The sequence below is a fragment of the Pollicipes pollicipes genome, unplaced genomic scaffold (genome assembly GCF_011947565.3).
Source record: "Pollicipes pollicipes isolate AB1234 unplaced genomic scaffold, Ppol_2.1 Scaffold_6138;HRSCAF=7277_pilon_pilon_pilon, whole genome shotgun sequence".
NCBI classification, from domain to species: Eukaryota; Metazoa; Arthropoda; class Thecostraca; order Pollicipedomorpha; family Pollicipedidae; genus Pollicipes; species Pollicipes pollicipes.
In genome coordinates, this window is record NW_023596818.1 from 2908108 (window position 1) to 2931109 (window position 23002).

Consider the following 23002-nt stretch of genomic DNA (forward strand, 5'->3'; position numbering starts at 1 on the left):
AACGGCACATGCCTATTAAGCGCCTTGTTTCTGATTCAAGACACCGAGCTGATAACGACGGCCACCGGTTCTTGTCAAAAATACGGGTGTTGGCCGGCATCAGCGTCGCATAAGAACGTTTGACACTGCCCGAACCAAGCTCAACACCACACCAATCCGTTATTCCGAGACAAGGTGACGACGCGAAAACAACTTGATCTCCATGCCTGCAACAACAGCCACATAAAAACAGACCCACGTTCGCCGCACAACAAGAATCTGCGACAGCTTTTCCACAAGCCCGCCCATGTTTTTATTTACACGGCGGTCCAAGCAAGCATGACGTCACCCCCACGGGACCATTTACACATCCAAAGCCACAGCCGGCGGGCGGCGGTCCCTATCTTTGCAAGCTGCCGCCCATCGGGCCGGCGCGAGAAGCCTGTCTGGCCGTTGGAATGATAAGCGTCGATATCTACGACAGGCCGCCACCTGTGCTGGCTAAGAATACCGAAGTACGAGTGGTGTCTTCACAAGTGTTCACAAGCAAGGACGGATTCAGCATAGAACCGTTGGAAGATACCAGCGCTGAATCGCACAACAATTCCCTGAAAGCAAACGCAACGGAAAATGCCTGGATGTTAACACTGACCTCATCTCCCCCCCCCCCTCACACTCCGCCCCTCCCACAGAAATACGGAAGACTGGCGCATACGTGCCTTAAAAATGGACCGCACAGAGCGGGCCTCTCGGAACACCCTCGCAGGCAGGCGACCCTTCGCTTGTTCGCTTCAAACGACCATTTGACACGCTGCGGCAGCACAAGGGGCGTCGCCTTGTAAAATGTGTGGCTGGCGCAGTCTTCCGTCATAACTATCGCCTGCGTCGTTGTGCCATTTCAAGCGCATCACACCGCACGTTGGTGCTCTCCTCGTTCGGCTCTCCTCATTCGGTTGTCGTCGTTATAGGAATGTCCACGAAAGATTCAGTGAAGCACTGCCGCCGGCTTGTGATGCGGCGCCGGTCCGGCCGGGCCCGGTGTACCTCAGCTAAGAGGCCGCACGCTCGAGACCGCGTGCTGTGTCCGGGTTCAGCCGGGATTGCCGCGGGACCCCGCAGGTCCCCGCAGCAATCCGCGCCGGAGATTGTGACGCTGAATGACGCCGGGTGTCGCACGTGTTGCTAGGACCAAACTCCCCATAAACGTACAAGTCGTAACCACGACCCTGTGATTGCTCCAGCCACGCTACCCCCAAGCCGCATACCCGCCCCGGACGACAGGACCACGCGTCTCGGTCTTCACCGCCGCTGCGGGGGCTCCTGTGGCATCGTGACGGCCAATCAGTAACACCGCCCCTCGTGCGCTCGCCGATCAGCTCGCGTTGCGTCACGCGCTGACCTCTGACCCGTCGAGCAATCCGCGCGCGCCGACAGATCCCCGGGCGCCGACGCAGCGAAAGGTCACGCGTGCAGGGGGCCTTGGACGAGGCGCCCCACGCCAGGCGGTCCCGCACGCGACGGACAGACCCGAGACTGGCAGTACGGCGAGGGCGAGGGATCAGCAAGTCGGATCGCACGGCATGATGTGATGTTATTTACGAGGCGATAATGCTGTCATCTACGCTCATGCGATAATACGGGCGGAAAGGCTCGAGTGGTCTGCTACAAAGGCTGGGGAACTGTAATGAGATGGGGGTCGGCAAGTCTGAGAAACAAAGCGACTTAACAAGCTGACTCAAGCCCACTTACATAATATACCGATGGGGAGGGGGGGGGGGGGGGACTGCGAGAGAGGCGCTTTTGACCAGCTATAGCTGTGATAGCATGTTGCTGCTGGGTCCGTGAGTTTACAGACCATTTTAATCCAGCGGAATCCTTGGGAATGAAACTCGGCAGACTTATGTCGACCAAAAAGCTTCCCAGCTGCGTCAGTTACGCCCGTGGGCAACACATCTTGAGAATACGTCACCAATCGCAGCTCAACAATTGAAGTGTAGGATGAGAATGAACGTCGCCTAACCTACAACTCAACCCACATTCGTTTTGCTACTAACCAGCATGAGTAGTTTTGCACGCCTTCGCAGCGCCTAACCCCTCGTGTTTCGACACACGTATTATTGTGTCAAAATCACTAAGCAATCGCACCAACCAAGACAAAAACCGATGGCCTCCGTAGTTTGGGGACAATTCGGCATTCACCATCCCAGAATGGATTTTGTGAGCCTTATGCACCGCCCACCGTCCGCGGTCAGCCGAACCGCACAATATCTGGCTGATTACCAAGAACCGCCCTGTTGGCTCAGGTCACAGACAGGTCCCAATCGGCAGTCCCGCGCGCCACACCCGAAACACGCCGCAAAGCCCGGCCACTTCAGCGATAAGCGCCATTTGTCAGCACTGCGATACGCGCGGTTATCAAATGAAAAAACGCACACAACAAACGTGATCACTCACAACGCTGGCATACGAAAACACCGGCAAACGATAATCCACTCCGACCGCGCAGTGCAACGCTGTTAAGCCCGCGGGCGACAAAGACCAGCTGCAAAAGCCGCCGACACCACTAAAACGACGGTCGCACGGTTTTTACGCTTCCAGCGGCGCGCGAGAAACAAAGACACGACGTGCAACCTTTGGCGCCGCGCCCGCACCACACGACGGTTTTCTCTGTACACTTATTCGGAACGAGGCCTGCGATGAGCTCCTTTGTTTTGTCGCCACCCCTCCCCACGCAGCGGTGGCACGGCCCGGTGGTACCCAATCTATACCAGCCCGAACTTCCTCCATTATCCCGGACATGAAAGGTTCCGCCCGGTACCACCGCCTTTCGCCACGACCGGCGCTAATTGGACGCGTGCTGCCTGCCCACCCCCGCGAACAGCTGGCGTCCGCGCCGTCAGTGGTCACTGCAGTCGCCTGGTGCCGTTTGGAGTGACGTGTTCCAAACCGACGGGCGCACTGGAACACAGCGCCCCCAGAGCCTCGGTGACATCATCACCTGTTCCGTTCCCTGGCGGCTGCAGCCGGCTGAAAGGCCCCTCCCGGTGCTGGCGGCGGTAAAAACGCGATAGGACACACTCAAAGGGGCCTCGGCGACAATTGGGCGATGACTTCATCCGGCACTCCATCTGACCACGACAGAGGGTGGGGGAGGGATGGGGCGGGGAAAGAGGGAGGGAGGACGACGGAACTGAGACGGAGGTCAGCACGGGGGGCTCCAGCGGAGGTGTCGTGTCAGACCAACCGCCGAGTCGGGTTTCGCTGGGTGGGTAAAAACTGGGAGCGGCAAGAAACGCCGAGTCTGCGAAGAGTAAAATGCGGCAAGGGCATACTTTCGAGCAAAACATGGTGCTAATCACGCATGATGGTAGAGACAGGGGGAGAGGATGATACCGCGGGGAGAGGGTGGGGTCTGTGTGGGGGGGGGGAAGGGGGGGGGGGGTTGAGGTGTGAGCGCCAACACCTTACTTAGTGGAGCTCAGGTGATATTAAGAAGTCACGTGCGAGTGAGCGTGCGGAAGCGAGCAGTGCCAACGCGGGTAAATAAATGAATGAAACAGAAGGCCGGAGCGCGGCCGCACGGGCGATAACAGACGGCGACCAGAAGGCCCCGGGGGCGTGGTGGTCGTGCCAGCGGACGGCACAGGTCTGCGCGCCGTCCATCTGCTGTGGATCTGCACGAGACCAGACCAGACCAGAGCCGCACACAGGCCAGCACACACCGCCACAGCCGCCGCCGCGCGGCGGGCCGGCCAGCACGGTGGACAGACGCACGTACACAGAGCCCAGCGCCGACAGCCGGGAGAGGAAGTCACCGCGCCGGTCCCACCCACCCACACACACAGCGCGCTCGCAGCCGGAGCCGGCCGGCTGCAGCCGGGCCGCTGCACGACAGCCGACCGACGCCGAAGCCCGGCGGGCCCTGCTCACTATTCAGCACCCGCAGCGGAGCCGGGGGTCACACGTGACCGGGCGTAATGGCGTGACGAGGGGGCGGGGCGGGTGATGGAGGTCGCGGCCGTGCGCCGGCGGTGTGGTGTGATCAAGATCGCCCAGCCGGAGAGAGGCGATCGACCCGCCCGGCGCCAACGCTCGCGCCGCCAGCCGAAGTAGTGTTATCGCGAGCTCACAGGCGTCGCGGTCCGTCGATGACGGTGATTAATAATAGCGCGTCGCGTTACCAAGTCACTCGGCCACAGCGCGAGCTGTAATCCCAGTTCGTTTGCGCTTCCAGCAAAAGGACCACAACGGATGAGGCTCAAAGGAAGCCATGGCATTCGTCCGAAAGCATCACGCATTGTTGTCCGCCACGCTTCCAAATGCATGCATTGGGTGCTAACAAGCAATCTGCCGGAGTTTTTAACAGCGTTAGCACACACCATCGGTGCGCCTAACACAGCGATGCGTGAAATCATCGCGGTGATGGCTTTCAACCTCGGACATAACAGTCGACAACTAACCAACCACTGGACGGCAAGCATCCATTCAACCGCTGGACGGTGCGGAGAGCATCATTCTGCTAGCATCGGCCGGACCGGACCGGTCAAACTGTAGCTGCAACAGCCGGTCCGGACCTGCCGAACTGTAGCCGCATCAGCCAGTCCGGACCAGCCGAACTGTAGCCGCATCGGCCGGTCCGGACCGGCCGAACTGCAGCCGCATCGGCCAGTCCGGACCTGCCAAACTGCGCCCGTATCGGCCAGTCCGGACCGGCCAAACTGTGCCCGCATCGGCCGGTCCGGCAGTACACCAGCCAGCTCATCCCCGGCGCCGCCCGAGCCGGCGACAGTTCGGGCGCTCCGCCGGCATCTCTTCCGCACGGAGGAGCAGCCCCCGCGGGCCGATACCGGCACGCGACACACGTCGGCCGGTATCGATTCGGAATGGCGGGGAGCGCCGTCCAGGATCGGGTCCGCTCGTCAGGAGCGCGGACGCCGCCTGGCCCTCGCCGCCGTCGCCGCCTGACAGGAATGGCAAGCGGCAAGAGAGGGGAGGGGGAGGAGGAGAGGGCCACGGGTCACTGGCCGAGAAACCGCGGCGGCAGGGCGGCCCGTACCGCGATCAGCTGACCGCGCCGCGCCAGTGATGAGGAAGCGACCGGCTGCGGAGAACAGAAGCGCGGTCTGAAGGAGCAACTGGCGTACGTAAAGCCAACGCCGTGGTGTATCTTTCCACAGACGTAGAGATGGCGGTTCGACACTCGGCCCAGACGTCGGGGCGCGACGCGTATCATTAAGTTCGGATGGCTTAATATCCAGGACGATGGCGAACAGAAAACGACTTTAAGATCCCAACGCGCTTCCTCCCGCACGCATCCCGACACGACCTGCGTCCTGCATCTCCAGCTGAACGATGGCCACCCCCACAGAGTTGTCGGAAATTCGACAGCCGACGGAGACCAGCCCCAACGAGCACACGGCCAGCCAGAGCACCATCTCGGACCGCCGCCTTGACCAAAGGGACACCGACGCGGCTCATACAACAGTTCCACACGGCCTCCGGCAAGACGCCGCCGTGTCCGCACGACCTTAAGTCCGGAACCGGCGCCGTGAGCAAGCGCATTCACAAACAACCCCTCGGCACGACGCGACTGACCCAGTGACCGCTGCGCCCCCTCCCCTCCCCCCCCCCCGCCCGAGAGACGTAAGGGCAGGTCGCGGCACCCACGCTGTCTGCAGCGCAGGCACCGATAACACGCTGGACGGGCCGGGCGGGCCTTGACACGTCGACTAGCTCCAGAGCTCGGTCATGCCCCGAGTGACGAAACCGACGAGACCAGCAGACGTCGCTCATCAGTAGTCACGAGAGACAGGCCTGGAGCCATGGGTGGGCGCCGATAGGAAATGGATGAGCTTACACAGTCAGACAGCCGACAAAAGCAAGTAAATAGTCGGAGCTCGAGCCAAAGCATGTTAATTAACAGGGAATGATCGACGGAAATACAATACAGTGATACATAGCGGCAGACAGCTAGTTTATCAACCTTGTACCATAATGGCGAAGCCCCGAACCAGGCAGGTTTGAGATCATTTCGAGTTCCTTATGCATAGCAGTAACGCAGCCCAACCAATAGGATTCTGCGCAATCAAGAGAGTCAATCATCATGTGAGAACAGACGGAGTCCATGCGGAGTTCCTACAGAGTCAGTGCGGAGTCAGCGGGCTGAGGTGGAGTCTGGCGACTGCGTTCTCCACTCTGGCGCGGGGAGGCACAGTCAAAACACTCCCAAACGCCACCACAAATGCCATTTTTGAATCATGCTACCGGAGCGCCGGCCCTCTGGCGGCCTCCGCACGCAACTCGTTGGCGCCAATCCGTTGCCCTTTGATCCCGAGCCCAGACATCTGACCCGCCCGGCCCATTTGTCCCGCCTGAGGCGCTTAGATGCTGACCTGACAGCAATCCGGCTCGATGCTGATTGGTCGATTTTGAGCGAGGAGACAGGCAAGAGGCAGTGAACACAAGCCGGGTTTGTAAAGCACGAAAACATATCCACTTCGTTGCCACCCAAGTGGCCGGATATTGCAACAATGATGACATCCTATCGCCAGATAACATCCTACGCGAGGACATCGCTGTTAAAGGCAAATCGTTCTGCCCCACCTCGGCACATTGCACTCAAAGCGGAACATGCAGGCAACCGCAAGCTTTGGCCCTTGCTGCTTCACCGTGTTCGCGTGAATCTCCGACCCCTTCCCTCTAATCTCTCGAAATCAATCGCCTTCTGGCGTTCGCCAGCACAAACACTAGCCTAGTTTGCGCCTCGATGCATCTTAACGTAATCCATGTGACAGATAAAATGCACAGGGTCCAAACCTACCATGACTGCAAGTTGCTCACACTACAAACACATCAATGACTAGGCTTTTAAAGGTCGCACAACGGCAGCAACAGCGCTTTCATCATCCCAGATAAGGCAATCAGCTGACGCTAAGCCAGAACAACGATTGTCTGTCGCCAGATGGGATTTCCGTCCGATAAGGGTGGTATCGGTTTGTCTGCACCTCCACTGCAGCATCCACGCCCCCATGCGCACCACAATCATGCACCACGACTGTACCCACTGTCCGACCTGGGCGGGGGGGGGATGCTCAATACTAGCAGGTGCGTCTGCACTGGTGCGGAATGGGGCCCGTTACCGGCGATGGCGAGCGGAAATAAGGTCACAGCTCGGATTATGACACCGCTCGGACTTGCGTGGCCGCGTGGCGTGGGTGTGAAGAGGCGGCCCGGATACCTTACACCCGTCCTGAACACTCCCATCAGCCGCCTCCGCCCGGGTGGGCGGCCATCTATTCCAGGAGGGCGGAGGACCAAATGGTTCTGTACTTTAACATGAGGTCTACAGGCGTGGTCTAGATATTATCGACCCAAAACGCTCCTGCGCCACAAATCTGAAGAGCTCCCCTTCTAGAGCACGCCTCTGCCGCAGCAGGTGCCGCCGGCCGCCCCCGACCCCACAGGTCACGGCGTGACCCCAACCCACCTGTCCTTGATGCCGCCGGTGCGCCGGATCTCCGGCGGGGTGGAGTCGGACTCCGGTCGGCTCGGCCGGCCCGGCCGGCGCCTCCGGCTTCTGCAGCACCATCTGGCCCTGGCGCTGGCGGCGACTGACGCTAGCCCGCGAGCGGCGGGTGATGTCCGCCGCGATCTCCTCCACACTCTTGCCCGGCTCGCTGGCGGAGCCAGGAGGCGAGGTCACCGAGGGTCGCCGCGTGGTGGGCGCAGGTAAGTGTCGGGGCTTCAGGGCACGTTGGTGACGATGGCTGCTCTGCACTAGGGACAGGCGCGGGCACCGGGAACTGACACACACAGAGGTACGGACGCGTGGACAGACACGAGGAAAAGTACTGAAACCCAGACAGGCACGGGCAGAAATACACACAACTGCGCAGAGAGGATGGTTACGAGCTGCTATCAGTCCCTCCTCTCCCCCTTCAGTTTTTCAGAAGTAAGGACTATGAAATCATACAACTCAATTGACCGGTAGCAATCTGAGCCTTTCTATGCGTTCTGATCACTCGTTCGAGACCGGGTTGAGCTTCTTCAAACGCGACTGTAACTGTCGAAACACCTGCGCCTAGCCGTTGCGGAAGGAGGCGGGGGACGACTCGGCTCTTCTAAGCCGAGACGAGAGACAGACAGACAGATGAGAGACGAGAGCTCCCGCGGCAGCGGGAGACGCGGGACGCGCCGGTGCTGCCGGCAGGAGACAGGAGACGGGCCATCTCCGACGGGGAACGACTCCGTCAGTGACGTGCCGGTCAAGTCACGCGATAGGGCGATAATGAGCCGCCGTGAGGGAAAGTGGCTCCCACGCGACGACTGGGACATAACTGCATCATGCGGTGAGGCAATTACTGAAGCCCTACTGGGCACCGGCCGGCAAAATTGGCCAAGTAGTTTGGTGCTGCGGAGCATGATGTGGCATGGATTAGTCAGAGGGAGACCAAACGAGTCCGACGCCGCGTCACAGCGGAGAGCGTCGGGCGGCTGCAAGTGTGCAGCCGCCGGCCGGCTGCAGATGTGCGACGGCGCGAGAAAAAACAACGCGCAGCGGGCGGCGGCGAAACACCAGTCCAAACAGAGGCGGCCGGGAGGCGACGGCGCGCGGCCGCGCCGACGGGCCTGGGACGCGGCCAGCTGGGGGCGTGGTGCCGGGGGACGCCATCACGGGCCGGCTCCTCGCCGCTGACGGCTGACCTGGTCCCGACCAGGTCGTCACTGAGCGCCGGCTGGTGCCAGCCACCGAGCGCTCCTCAAGCGGCACCCATCAAAAATGGAGCCGGGCACGAGGGGAGGGGCGGGGAGGGGCGGGGAGAGGGCGGACTTCTGCGGTTCAGAATAGGTCGAGCTCGCCCGTGTCGCTGTCAGAGGGATGATCGCCGATGGCCAGGGCCTCCTACAGGGAATGAAGGGATCTGTCCACACTCACGCTCAGCACGTGGTTTCCATTTCCATGGCACAAGGCAGTTCTCACTCATCGGAGCGCTGTGAGCGCTTCACACTGGCCGTGGTAGCCAGCCAAATATTACTACATCCTTTGCGATACATGTACAGGTAACTCCTGATCGGTCGTGATATTCTGTTACTAGCAAACGTGGCGAGGGAAGGCGTCCAACTGGCTCAATCGCTGTTCCGCTACGACGCAAACACACAAACGCTTTTCCACTATTCCTTGAGCATCGAAAGTACAGGTGGTAGTATCCTCAAATTAATCAGTCATCTGCACGTGGGGGCCCGCGCAATGCCACTTTGGACGTTACCCATTGATCATGCTCCGTTGGTACGCTTTGACCGCGCACCACAAAACGCAAACCTCAATACATCTCACAGCACGCAATGCATTCACTTCAGCGGTGTCCTAGTGAAGATAATTCAAGGCCTCAACTGGGCATGTTGCAACCTAATTTCCCGTGACGCTACGGAGCCCCAAAGCTTCATTCATCGCCGTCGCTGTACGCGTTGTCACCGAGGTCAGGCCCAATTCAGTCCAATTTCTGGGAAGGTCCCCAAACACCTTTATGACATAATTCGTCGTGAACGAGGCCTTTCCCAGGCTGAATTGGCTGGCGCACAAGATCCGCCCGACCCGGCCGGCGTGTGCACTCGGACAAGGTCGGCTGGTGCCCTCCTCCCGGGGCAGCGTACCTCACGGCTGCTGCACAGCTCAGCACGGGCCCCGCCGCGACACGGCGCCGTCCCACGAGCTCCGAAGATGAGCTGTCTCGCGGCTGCTGCACAGCTCAGCACGGGCCCCGCCGCGACACGGCGCCGTCCCACGAGCTCCGAAGATGAGCTGTCTCGCGGCTGCTGCACAGCTCAGCACGGGCCCCGCCGCGACACGGCGCCGTCCCACGAGCTCCGAAGATGAGCTGTCTCGCGGCTGCTGCACAGCTCAGCACGGGCCCCGCCGCGACACGGCGCCGTCCCACGAGCTCCGAAGATGAGCTGTCTCGCGACTGCTGCACAGCTCAGCACGGGCCCCGCCGCGACACGGCGCCGTCCCACGAGCTCCGAAGATGAGCTGTCTCGCGGCTGCTGCACAGCTCAGCACCGGCCCCGCCGCGACACGGCGCCGTCCCACGAGCCCCCGAGACGAGCTGTCTCGCGGCTGCTGGACAGCTCAGCACCGACCCACCGACCCAGCCGCGACAAGGCGCCGTCCCACGAAGCCTCGCCGCCAGCTCCATTGACGGGGGGGGGGGGGGGGGGCGTGTGTCGACGAGGTCGGCTTCAGCCCGGGACAGCAGGGACCGTCCGGGCCGACAGTGTGGCCGCCAGCGTGGCGCCGTCACCCGCTGACGGCGGCGACGCTCTGCCTGGGGCACCGACAGTGCCAAAACGATCATCACGCCTCGGACTTTGGCGGCGTCACCGAAGGACGCGAGGAGGTACCACATGCATCGGCGTCATAAACACCCGAAGTGTGACAAGCCAACAAGCATCAGCGAAAAACTAGCGCGTCAAAGACAGCGCCATTCAATTCCACTTCGCACGCGGCACCAATCCACCGCTGACGCCTTCTCTCGATCATAACAAGGCGCATCACCAATGCGCGAGGCACCGATGTGGGTGAAGGCCGGGCCATATCCGGTGGGCGGACTCGCCGAGTCGTGTGTGGCAAGAACGACGCCGAAAACGGAGCGCGGAGGCGGCCCTGGTGACGCGGAAAGGACGCCAGCGACTCGCCCCGCGCGCGGAGCGCGGCTCGCAACAGATGAGCAAAACATGCAAAACAGGGCGGCAAGTCCAAATATGCACCGCGCATTGAGGACACGCAAAAACAGCCGCTGTGCTAGATTTTCACAGCAGGCTCAGTCGGCTATCGCGCGAAAGAACGACGGAAAGAAGACAGATTCGAAGAGAGGTCCCGAGCAGTCACGCCTACCGCCGGCAGGATGCCGTCTCTTACCAGGAGCCGGCACTCCTCTCCGCACGCGTGTCCCACCGCTGCGCCGGCACCGCCGCACTGCCAGCGCGCCACCGCCCCCTGCGCACCAGCGCGCCGCCGCTCGGCACCGCGGACCAGCGCCGCCGCGCGCGGGCACGCAGCCGACGTGTCCACGCGCCACCGCCGCGTGATTCACACTGCGGCCGTCACCGACGGAGGCGCGGCCGACCCTGCGGCCTTCACCCGACGCAGCGCGGCGGCGTGGCGGAGCGGCGCGGCGCGGCACGGGCAGGGCACGGCACGGCACGGCGCGGCACGAGCAGGGCATGAAGCAAGGCACAGGCACGGCACAGGCACGGCACGGCACGGCACGGCACGGCACGGCACGGCACGGCACGGCACGGGCAGGGCAGGACAGGACAGGGCACGGCACGGCACGGCACGGCACGGCACGGGCAGGACACGGCACAACACAGCACGGCACGGGCAGGGCACGGCACGGCATGGCACGGCATAGGCACGGCACGGCAAGTGCCAAGGTAGGGGAACGGTGTGGATCACGGCGACGCGCGCGGTTCAGGGAACGGTACGGAGGGCAGCAGAGGGCGGCACAGAGCGCGGTACAGAGCGGGGTAAGACACAGAGCGCGACACAGCGCAGGGTGAGGCACAGAGCGCGGCACAGAGCAGAGTATAACGCAGAGCGCAGCACAGAGTGCGGCACAGAGCAGAGTACGACACAGCGTAGGGCGCGACACAGAGTGGTGCAAGGTACGGAAAACAGAGCAGACCAGAGCGCGCGGCACGACACGGAGCCGGATGCGGGACGCGGCATCCACTCAGACGCATCCAGACCCGTGGCGGGACCCGGTCGGCATTGGCACCAACGGCAGACGCGCAGACGTACTGGGTAGCCGGAGGCGCAGACAGCGAGGGTTGGGGGTGCCGGGCTGTACACCTCAACACAAGCGGAACGCCATAATCACAGTCGTGATGATGCCGTAACATATGCAGTAAACGCGCCGTTTCCTTAGCGTTATCGCACTAGCCCGCCGAGGCCCTTCCCGCCGCGTTTGGCCGGAGCCGGGCAAGAAACAGATACTCCGGGCAGCGTTGTATGTGCGAGGAGTGGGACGCAAAAACCCGCATGCCAGCTGGTGAGAGCCCGGTGGGGGGCCGAAACCCAGCCTCCGACTCCGCTGGCTCTGCCTGTGCAACAACCGCAACCCGGATCCAACCGGCAGGCGGCGCTGTGAGGCGACACCCGGCAGCGGGCAGCGCCGCCCCAAAGTGGGACACCATATCCGGGGTGTATTGGAGGCGCCCCCCGGCATCTGCCTGCAGGGTGACACTCGCCAGCCCCAGGGCCGCCCTCCACGAGATCTGCACGGCGGCACTCACAAGGCTCCGCTCCGCGCGGTGTTCCCACACGGCCGTCCCGCCCTCCAGCCGCGCGCGCTATCTCCCACGTCCCTGCCACTCTCCTCAGCGATCCACAGAGCCATCCTGCCCGCCGCCGCCCGCGTCGGCCGCCGTCCCACCAGCATATACCACTACTCGATCCATGCTTATCGACACCACGTTCACTGGCGTCCTATCTCCCGTCTGCGGCACGGGCCACACGTGCCACACACGGGCGTCACGCGGCGCACCACCCGCACACGGCGCATATAAGGCGCGGCGCGGGCGGCGAGCAGCCGCAAAAAGCGACGTGAGAGGCTGCACCACTCTGGCACTCTCCGTGGCGGAGGACGCTCGGGCCGCGTAAAAACAGCGGGTGACCTTGACTGCCGCGGCGATGTAAGCACACGCCCGGCCGTGCGCGCACACCGACATACGCCGGGCGCGGCCGGCGGCGGGCCAAGCTGCCGCAGCCAGGTGAACACGGCCGAGGCGCCGCTGTTTGCGCTTCCCGTCGCGCCGGCGCGCACCGCGGGCCCGGTGCTCACGAGGGTGTGCCGATGACGTCACTGGCAGGGGGGCCGCTTCCGCCGACACCGGCCGGACAGGTTGCCGCGCCCGGCCGAGACGGCGCTGATTCACCCACGACCGTCCCAGCAGAGGTGGCCCGGTCAGCCCCGCCCCCTTCCGGTCCGGCGCCGGCGACGGCTGCGCTTGGGTCTCGGCCGCTGCGTTGGCTCGTTCGCAGGGCGACGAGAGAACGCTGCTGCGCGGAGCCGTGGTCCAGCCACCGGTCGCCATTCGAGACGGAGCGTACGCGCTGGACATCCGTTTCCACTCCGCCCCACGAGCGAGAGCGTGCTCACCGCGTGCGACCGAGCACCGCCGCGTCGCGCCACGCCCCGATCTCCCCGCCTAGAGCCCCGCCCCGCCTCGTCCCCCTCCCCCCCGCGCTCCGTCCATTAGCGGTATCCGCCGCGGCGCCCAGACCGCGCCTGCCGGCGCCGACACAATGCTGGCGGCGGAATACCACCGCCATTGTCGCCGCGGCGTGCTGTGGCGCCGCGGCCAGCGCGCCCGTCAGCGGCGAGGGATGCCACTGCTGGCGGCGCGTGACACCCAAGCCTCGGCCGGGGTTACGTCTGGCGCGCGTCGGCTCGCGTGACGGGCCACGCTCGCACGAATGGCGGTGTCACGCCGTCACTGCGGCTGGCGCAACGCACACAGTGCGCAGGGCATGGTGAAGGACCCGTGCATGCGATGGCTGAGACACCCGGCGGTACACAATGGGTCCGATGCCACTGGCGAGCAGCGAGGTCACGGAGTGGCAGACTTTGCATAGGGTTTATGTGGTAGCAGGCAGACAAGCAGCAGTACAAAGAGGATAAACCGTCGCACCAGTTCAACGCCGAAGAGTACGGGACACCAATTACAAGTGGCGTGCAAAATGTCACGAATACGGTGTTAAGTAAAGTGCCAAGGGGCAGGGCCCGTGGACCGCTAGCTGTTGCCATGGCTCAGTGCACTCGCAAAGACTGAACAAAAATTACCCAGCGCTGGACACATGGTCAATATTTTAGCTTTGTCGCAAACTGGCATCTCAAAATCACCTGCTGGCAGCGTATTTGAGTAGGTAACGTTCTTACCAATTGCCGGGCCTGATGCACTGGTTTCTCCAAAGAACGCGACAGCGCGGAGACGCCATCTCAGAAGTTTTGTGAGAAAACATTTCTTGTCATAGAGCACGACAACCTTTTTTCATCAAGCAAACAACCACGACCTTGCAGTCAGCACCTGTAGCCACCCCGGGCGCTGCAGCGGCGGCCGTGGCGCGCCGGCCGACTCACCTGGCAGCCGGGTTGTGGCGCGGGTCCAGGCTGAGCAGCTGATCGGCCAGGTTGCCGCCGAACGCGCCCTCCTCTTCCGAGCCGCTGAGGCTGGAGGAGCCGCCCGCCGGCTCGGCGCGCGGGCCAGGCCGCGGCGCCGCCCGCTCCGGCGAGCCGGGCCGCGACGACGGCCGCAAGATACCCCGCGCCCGGCCCTCGGGGCTGGTGGGGCGCGACGGGGGCTTCAGGATGCCCCTGGCCCGGTCCTCAGGGCTAGTGGGACGCGATGGGGGCTTAAGAATGCCCCGCCCCTTGTCCTCAGGGCTGGTGGGACGGGACGGCGGCTTTAGGATGCCGCGGCCCTTGTCCTCGGGACTTGTGGGACGCGATGGAGGCTTCAGAATACCCCTGCCCTTGTCCTCGGGGCTTGTGGGACGGGACGGCGGCTTCAGGATGCTCCTGGCCCTGTCTTCCGGACTGGTGGGCCGCGACGGAGGTTTCAGGACGCTCCTGGCTTTTCGTCGGGACTGCTCGGCCGCGAGGGCGGCTTCAGGATGCCCCTGCCCCTCTCCTCGGGACTAGTGGGCCGTGACGGAGGCCTCAGAATTCCTCGGGTCTTATCCTCGGGGCTGGTGGGCCTCGAAGGCGGCTTGAGGATGCCCCTGCTCTTGTCCTCGGGGCTCGACTGCCGGGACGGCGGCTTGAGGATGCCGCGGGTCCTGTCCTCCGGACTCGTGGGACGCGAGGACGGTTTGAGGATGCCGCGGGCGGCCTCCTCCGGGCTGGAGGGGCGGGAGGACCGCTTCGGCGGCTTCTTGATGGCGCCGCTGGTGGCTGTCGGCTCCGAGAAGGTGACGCCGCCGGAGCCGGACTCGGGCTTTAGAATACCTGTCAGCGAGACAGCACGGTGAGGCTCTGAAAAAACAATAAAAAAGGCTGCAGCGTAATGTATCCGGTAGGAGAGCCGGCTGTTATTTCTAGGCAAGTAGTATTCTCGCGAACGAGTGATCCTTCCAGTGACTCAAACGGTGCATACAGGGAAAACTTGCAGGCAATCGTGCTCCCAGATCCAGCTTACTTGTCACTGTCGTTCCTTGAGTTGGCAACGAGTTACTGAATCAGTCACACTCATGTACTTCTGCACGAGACTATAAGCCACGGACAATACGGCATTCATGTCCTTAAACCGCTATGTCTAATTACGTCCGTGGTTTTACGCACCGAAACCCATTGTCCGAGCGTCCAAAGTTTTTAAATCATCGCCTTTACGGACTGGCTGCAGCGGATTCAACGCTCAGCATCGGCGACATCCCGCGTTCGCCATAGTGCCGTGGGCGTGACCGTGCCGTGGGCATGGCCGTGCCGTGCCGTGGGCGTGGCCATAGCCGTGCCATGGGCGTGACCGTGCTGTGGCCGCGCCGTGGCCGTGCCGTGCCTCCAGACGCCCGCAGCTCCACGGGCCAGACTTGCGTTCCGGCGCGCCCTCCGGCTCGACCTCACTCCATGGAGGCGGAATCCCACCCCGACCTGACGAACCACGCAATGACGCTTCAACACGCCCCGTCCACACCCCAGCTCGAAACGCGTGCAACTGACCGCACGCCCCGACTGAAGGTGAGCTCATATCGCCCGCACCCTATCGGCGTCGCCATGACGACCCTATCTGATGATCGTGCGGGCCGCATCCCGACCTTTACACGGAGCTGAGCTGCCGACTCCTCCCACGCGCCGCGGTCACCGTTCCGCCGCTGACCCGTTCTGACCAGCGTGGCTCTTCCTCAGCACGTCCCTTAGCAAACCTCGCGTCCCGCCGGCCACACCAGGGTCGCGCGCCCCGCGGCCGGCGGCCTGGCCTGGCGCGCCACGTACCCCTGACATCTCTGTCGGCGGGCAGCGGCCGGGCGGGCGGCGGCCGGCCGGCCAGGCCCAGCAGCACCTCCTCGCCGTGGCGCGTCATCAGCTGGCGGGCTTCGCGGAACGACAGCCCACCTGCGCCGGCCGGGCACGCGGTGTCACACGAGCGGCGAGCGCGCGCGCGCGCCCGGGCTGGCGGCGGCGACGCCACCACCACCGAGGTCAGCGGCGAAACAACCAAACAGCTGGCCACACACGTGCGAAACCGGCCTTCGAGCGTGCGTGCGGCACGTTCGGGCATCGACGGCATGTTCGAGGCAAACGTGTGTCGGCATGTTGGAGACACATCGCGACATGTTCGAAGCATCCACACGCAGCCGGCGCCGGTTGCCGGCTTGCAGGCGGCCGACAGTAATGCAGGACGGAAGAGGGCGACAGACGGCGAAGACAGTCAGCGGCTGGAGGCACAGCGGCCGTGGGAAGCCGCCGGGGGCAGAGACAGCCTGAGACAGCAGCCAGCGACAGGCGCGGGCGGTGGGAAGACCCGAGAGCGTGGACAGCTGCCGAAGGGGACGTGAAAGGCCGACCTAGCGAACCCACGACAGGGAGAGAGAGCGCCGGACACAAGCCCGAAGCGGTGACAGAATCACAGAATTGCAGAGCCGCGAGAAGGGAGAGTCACAGAGCGCCGGAGGCGAAAGACAGAGGAATAGCGAGAGCGACCCGCAAAGCGCCTGGAGAAGAGACAGCCAGCCAGAAGACACTGCGTCCTAGACCCCAGCGGAAGAAGCGGCGGCATGGATCGGGCCGGACCGCACCTAACGTCTCGGGATCGGGCGGCGGCGCCAGGCACACGGCCAGCGGCGAGACGCCGTGCGCGCGCGCCACCTCCTCCGGCGTGACGGGCTGCGTCTGGAAGCGGGCCGAGCGTGGCCGGCAGCGGCGCGGGCCGGCCGGCGGCGGCGGCGGCGGCGCCCGAGCCTCCGCCAGCGCCTGCTGGTACAGTCGGGCGCGCGCCGCCACGGACAGCGGCGGCGACGACGGCGCCTCTGTGGGAGGCGAGCGTCAGCGCGGCCGCTCGCCGAGGGGAGAGGGGGGGGGGGGGGGGCGTGCGGGGCGTGCGGGCGTGCGGCGCATGCGGCGCATGCGGGGCGGCGACAGGCGAGTGAAGACGGCGAGCGGGCGGCATGCTAAGCACGGCTACGGCTAGTGGTGAGCGTTCGCCGACAGGCAGAGGCGCGGCAAGGCTGCTCTCAAGACCATCTGCCGGACAGTTACGGTCACATCTGCAACTGTCTGTCTCGGCATGCGACGAGCTAGCGAGCGTTTCCGTTACTGCTCAAGTTCAGACGTCCGTTGGTGGTGCGTGGAGTGTGAGGGCACCACCTGAGGGTGAGGGCATGACAGGCAAACCGTGGCTTGGGCTGCGCCGAGTGTTACCGGTGAGCAGCGCTGGCCAATTCCGCTGGTTACAGCGTTACGTGAGGACAGCCGTGAGGCGTTACGCTGGTTTATGCCACCGCAACTGATTTATTTGGGTGAGCCAATCTAGCATCGACTATAACGTGACGAGTGCGACGCCGCACGCCGGCGGGTTGTGATAGCTGTTTCAGTGCCCACAGCGCTGAAAAGCCGTGTTCCCCGCCCACCACCGCGGCGTGCCGTGACGTGCTGACGTCATGATGCCGTGATGTCACCCCCATACAGGTAGGTCAGTGTAGGGTGGGCTCACTCAAAACGACAAACGTTACACACCTCAATAAAGCCAGCCCGCGACCGGGCCGCTCCTGTGATTGCCTGACCTTGTTACCTTGCTTCTTAGGCGTCAGTGCTATTCACTCAGTTTTCCCAGCCGTTTCACGCGGGATTGCATAACACAACAGCTTGCAAAAGGCTAGCCAATACAGCATCTGACACGAGCCAGCTAAGTGAAAGCGCCACGCCCAGCGAGCGCCGACCCACCGTCCTCCAGGCTGCGGCGGCGCGGCGCCGGCACCGCCGGCGGCTTCTCCACGGGGCAGGGAGCAGCACCGGCGGCCGGGAGCTCCTCCTCTGCACGGGCGACCTCTGGCGGCGGCGCGGCGGCCGCCGCCGGCGCCGCCGGAGCGTCAGGGGCCGGCAGCGCGGCGGCGGCGGCCACCTCTCCGGGCGTGATGGGCTGGGTGGCGGCGCGCTCTGCCCGCTGTCGGCCGCCGCGCTGGTACCGCGCCGGCCGCGCCTGCGCCGAACGCTGCCGGCTGCGCATCTCGAACTCCAGGAACAGGTTCTTCTTCTGCTCCAGCGTCATGGGCGCGGCGGGCGCGGCGGGCGCGGCCGGTGCGGCGGACGGCGGCGGCGGAGGAAGCACCAGCGAGCGGTTCACAGCCTCGGCGGCCGCCGACTCGGTGGACGACGACGACGCACTGGAGTCAACCAAACGCGTTAGCATTGCAAGGGCGGACGCGCAGCTCATCTTAGTGTTCGGAGACGAGGAATACTGCACTTCAATTAGGCGACTGTCCAGCATGGTCTGTCTGCTTGCCAACACGCTATGCATACTGGACGAAGCACTGTTCAAACTCACAGCGGCTCAACCACTACGTGATCGCTACGACTGCTTGCGCCGTCGGACTGGCACGTCAGACCGCAGAATCACACCAACTGCCGCAGTGTCGCCGCTGAGCCCAAAACTAACGGACCATCGCAGCCAAAAGGCAGGGCGCGTCACCTGCGATCGCAAGGTCGTGAGTTCGATTCTTACGAACTGCTGTTTTCCCGTTTCCAGTCACAGCGTATGAGACACTGGCACATTACTCGCGGCTAATTATGACACGGACGATCACACCACTCCCTGCATCGCAACATAACCACAAGAGCCATTAAACACCAACACCAACCCGGCCGTCACAGCATCGGTCTCTGGGCCCGGTGCCAGCCACAGAAGCCGGTGCCAGCCTCAGAGCCCCGGTGCCGGCCTCAGAGCCCCGGTGCCGGCCTCAGAAGCCGGTGCCAGCCTCAGAGCCCAGTGCCAGCCTCAGAGCCCAGTGCCAGCCTCAGAGCCCCGGTGCCGGCCTCAGAGCCCCGGTGCCGCCTCAGAGCCCGTGCCAGCCTCAGAGCCCCGGTGCCAGCCTCAGAGCCCCGTGCCAGCCTCAGAGCCCGGTGCCAGCCTCAGAGCCCCGGTGCCAGCCTCAGAGCCCGGTGCCAGCCTCAGAGCCCCGGTGCCAGCCTCAGAAGCCCCGGTGCCAGCCTCAGAGCCCGGTGCCAGCCTCAGAGCCCCGGTGCCAGCCTCAGAGCCCCGGTGCCAGCCTCAGAGCCCGGTGCCAGCCTCAGAGCCCCGGTGCCAGCCTCAGAGCCCCGGTGCCAGCCTCAGAGCCCAGTGCCGGCCTCAGAGCCCCGGTGCCAGCCTCAGAGCCCCGGTGCCAGCCTCAGAGCCCAGTGCCAGCCTCAGAGCCCAGTGCCGGCCTCAGAGCCCGGTGCCAGCCTCAGAGCCCCGGTGCCGCCTCAGAGCCCGGTGCCAGCCTCAGAGCCCCGGTGCCAGCCTCAGAGCCCGGTGCCAGCCTCAGAGCCCGGTGCCGGCCTCAGAGCCCGGTGCCAGCCTCAGAGCCCGGTGCCAGCCTCAGAGCCCCGGTGCCAGCCTCAGAGCCCCGGTGCCAGCCTCAGAGCCCAGTGCCAGCCTCAGAGCCCCGGTGCCGGCCTCAGAGCCCCGGTGCCGGCCTCAGAGCCCAGTGCCAGCCTCAGAGCCCAGTGCCGGCCTCAGAGCCCGGTGCCAGCCTCAGAGCCCGGTGCCGGCCTTAGAGCCCGGTGCCAGCCTCAGAGCCCCGGTGCCAGCCTCAGAGCCCGGTGCCAGCTCAGAGCCCCGGTGCCAGCCTCAGAGCCCCGGTGCCAGCCTCAGAGCCCGGTGCCAGCCTCAGAGCCCCGGTGCCAGCCTCAGAGCCCCGGTGCCAGCCTCAGAGCCCCGGTGCCGGCCTCAGAGCCCCGGTGCCGGCCTCAGAGCCCCGGTGCCGGCCTCAGAGCCCCAGTGCCGGCCTCACCTGAGCGCCGCCAGCAGGCTCTCCTCCGCCGCGTGCGCCGGAGTCGCGACCGAGGCAGGCCGCGCCGGCCAGCTCCGCGGCACCGCCTCCTCCGCCTCCAGGTCGTCGTCGCGCTGCGGGCGCGGCCTGCGCAGGATCGGGCGGGGCGGCTCGCCGGCCGGCCGCCGCCGCTCCACCTCGGCGCTGTCCCGGCGCAGGATGCCGGCCGGCAGCTCGCCGTCTTCCTCCAGCGAGCGGCGCTTGAGGATCGACGGCGGCGGCTCCGGGCTGCTGTCGAGCTCCTCCTCGCGCGAGCGGCTCGGCTTGAGGATCGGCCGCAGCGCGTCGTCCTCCGGCGCGCCGGCCACGTCCTCCACCGAGCGGTTCTTGAGGATGGGCCGCGGCCGCTCCGCCTCCAGCTCGTCGTCGGTGCTCGCGCGCTTCTTCAAAATCGGCCGCGGCTCGGCGTCCTCCGGGCTGCGCTGCTTCTTCTTCAGGATGGGCCGCGGCCCGGCGCGCGCCGCCGCTTCCGGCGAGAAGCCCCGCTCGCCGCGCTCCTCCTGGCTCTGCTTGCGCTGCTTCAGGATCGACGGCGGACGGCCGGCGCCGCTACCACCGCCAAGCGAATTGCTGCGCACAGGCGGCGCCGGCGCGAGCTCCTCGTCCAGCGACGAACCGCTGGCGTCCGCCCGCCGCGGCGGGCTGGGCGACGCCGGCGGCTCCGCAGCCGGCACCGGCGGCGGCCGGGAGCCCACGGCGTCCACGCGTCGCGGCGGGCTGGGCGACGCCGGTGGCTCCGTAGCCGGCGCCGACAGCGGCCGGGACACGTCGGCGGTGTCGGCGCGTCGCGGCGGGCCGGGCGAGGCGGGCCGTTCGGAGCTCGGCGGCGGCGATCCCGCCTCCACCGGCGCCGGCGCCTTCCGAGGCCGCGGCGACGGCGGCGGCTCGGCGCGCCGCGCCTGGCTCTCCAGTGCCTGCTTGAGCGCGGCCACGCCGGCCGGCTTCTGCGACCCCGCGCGCACGATCACCACCTCTTCGATGATCTGCGTTGACGGCGGGCTCTTCGCCGGCGGCGACTGGGCGCCGCTCGGCGCGCGCGCCACGCCGTTGGCGGCGGTCCGCGCGTCCCAGCCGGCCGACGCCGGCGGCGCCGTTCCGTTGCGTTCCCCGTTCCGCTGCGGGGAGCGAGGCGTGTCGCCGTTGCGGAGCGCGCCGTCTGCGAGCGGGATGCTGTGCGGCCGGCCGACAGGCGGCGCTGCGGTCGCCAGGTACGTCTCGCACTGCTGAAGCACGTCCCTGGCCGCGCCCGAGCCGGCGTCTTCGTCACTGGCCGCCGCCTGCTGCGTCGTTGCGGCCTTCTCGACGCCCGCTGTGGCGGCGGTCTCGTCCGACCGCCCGGCGATGCCGCAGGTCGGGGCCGCGCCGGGCTCCACCTGCTCAGCGGGGGGTTCGCCGCTGCTGGAGCGTTCCCGGCCGCTGGAGCGCAGCCCGGCGCGGTGTTCGACGCGGCCGGCGGCGCCGACGCCCGAGCTGGCCGTGTCAGTCGCAGCTGCCGCCGCCCGGTCCTTGGTGTCGGACGGCGCCGCAGCGGCCCGCAACCGCGAATATCCGGCGAGTGATGCCTCCGCCGCCGCCGGCTTCTCCGCCTCCGCTCTGACGCCGTTCCTGGCGACGCCGTCGGGCCGGCGCGCCGGCGCGCCGCTCGCCCCTATCACAGTCTTGTCGCCGGTGGCGGCCGCCGCCTCGAACCGCGACGCCAGGCGGCGCGCCTTGCCCTCGGCGCCGTCCGAGCCGCTGCCGCTGGCCGCGCGCGGGCGCCCCGCCTCCGGCTGCGGCTGCGGCGGGCCCGTCAGCCGGTCGACGCGGTCGGCCGTGGCGCGCGCCAGCGTCGTCAGCTTCTCGATGCGTGCCGAGATGTCGTCCGTGTCGACCTTCTTCGGCACGCGGCTGGAGCGCGCCGGCAGGCCCGTCTTGGGCCGCTCGCGGTCGCCGAGACGCTTGAGCTTGTCATCGAGCGGCAGCCAGTCGCTGGGGCGCTTGGCCGCACTGGTTTCGGAGCGGGTGCCGGGCGCCGCGGCTCCGCCAGCGCCCGGCGCCGGCCCGGTCGTGGCCGTGTCGGAGTCCGGAGGGGCCGGGACGGCACTGTCGCGGGGTCCGCCGAGTTTCGAGGTCTGGTCAGAGTCGGACTTCGCACTACTCTGTCTGGACCTCTGCTCGGCGAGGGTTTTCAAACTGCCGGTTTTGGACGTCTGCACTTCGGTTCTCTGATTGTTCAGTGAGCTCGTCTTCTCATTGTCATTCCTCCAGCTGTGTAGCACTGATGCATATCCGTTCCCATTCCCGACGCCACCAGGCCTGACCGAACGATCCTCATCACTCCTGAGGCTGCCAGCTCGGGCCGTTTGCTGTGTCTCTGGCTTGGCACTGCCCGATCTGGTCACCTTGCTCACCCTCCGTTCTCCAGCTGTCAGCCTGGGCCGGCTGCTGCACCTCCGTCTTCAGACCAGCGAGCCGTCCTCCAGGTCGGCGGGTCCAGCCTCGCGCCGCCCGGTCCCGCCTGCTCCGCCTCGCTGCGCAGGCTGTGGGCCCTGGCCCTGCGCTCGCCGTCCAGCGCCAGCCGGGCGGCCGTCTCCGCCGGCGGCGGCGGGTCGGGTGCTGAGCCGGGCCGCGCGCGGCCGGCGCTCGCCACCGGCCGGCGCAGCACGCCCGTGTCAGGCCACCTCCCGGCGCGCCAGCCGCAGGAAGTCGGGCCGCTCGGCCGGCGCGCCGGCGCCAGCGCCTGCTGCCGCCCTCGGCGCGCCGCTGGATGAAGTTGGTGCCGGCGTCGAGGGTGCGGCGGAGCGTCGGCCGGCCGGCGCGGCCCAGCTCCGGCGTGGGCGCGCGCGGCGGCCGCACGGCGCCGCTCGGCAGCCGGCGCCGCTCGGCAGCCGCCGGCGTCACCCGGCGCAGGCTCGGCGCCGCTTAGCGGCCGGCCGTGCAGCGGCGGCGTCAACTCGCCTGTGGACGGAGGAGCATGTGAGAGGTGGCGGGAGGCAAGAGGCGGTGCTGTGGAACACTGAG

At 65.9% G+C, this 23002-nt stretch overlaps 2 protein-coding genes across 2 annotated transcripts in view; both read right to left on the reverse strand.

Annotated features, from left to right (window-relative positions):
* LOC119106065 (supervillin) overlaps positions 1 to 14337 on the reverse strand; it is a gene marked incomplete at its 5' end in the record, with an annotated part of 31108 nt that extends 16771 nt beyond the window's left edge. The window contains 2 exons of the mRNA XM_037229662.1: positions 7466 to 7655; positions 14121 to 14337. Coding sequence (XP_037085557.1) covers positions 7466 to 7655; positions 14121 to 14337 — 407 coding nt within the window. The remainder of the gene's footprint in view (positions 1 to 7465; positions 7656 to 14120) is intronic.
* On the reverse strand, positions 14273 to 22316 carry LOC119106067 (translation initiation factor IF-2). The gene is made up of 8 exons (XM_037229663.1): positions 22303 to 22316; positions 21826 to 21988; positions 20902 to 21018; positions 20174 to 20433; positions 19964 to 20035; positions 18094 to 18355; positions 17916 to 17958; positions 14273 to 14987 (listed from the first exon to the last, which is right to left on the reverse strand). Exons 1-8 carry the CDS (start codon positions 22314 to 22316, stop codon positions 14599 to 14601), a joined length of 1320 nt encoding a protein of 439 aa, XP_037085558.1. The 3' UTR covers positions 14273 to 14598.
* Between the last annotated feature and the right edge of the window lie 686 nt (positions 22317 to 23002).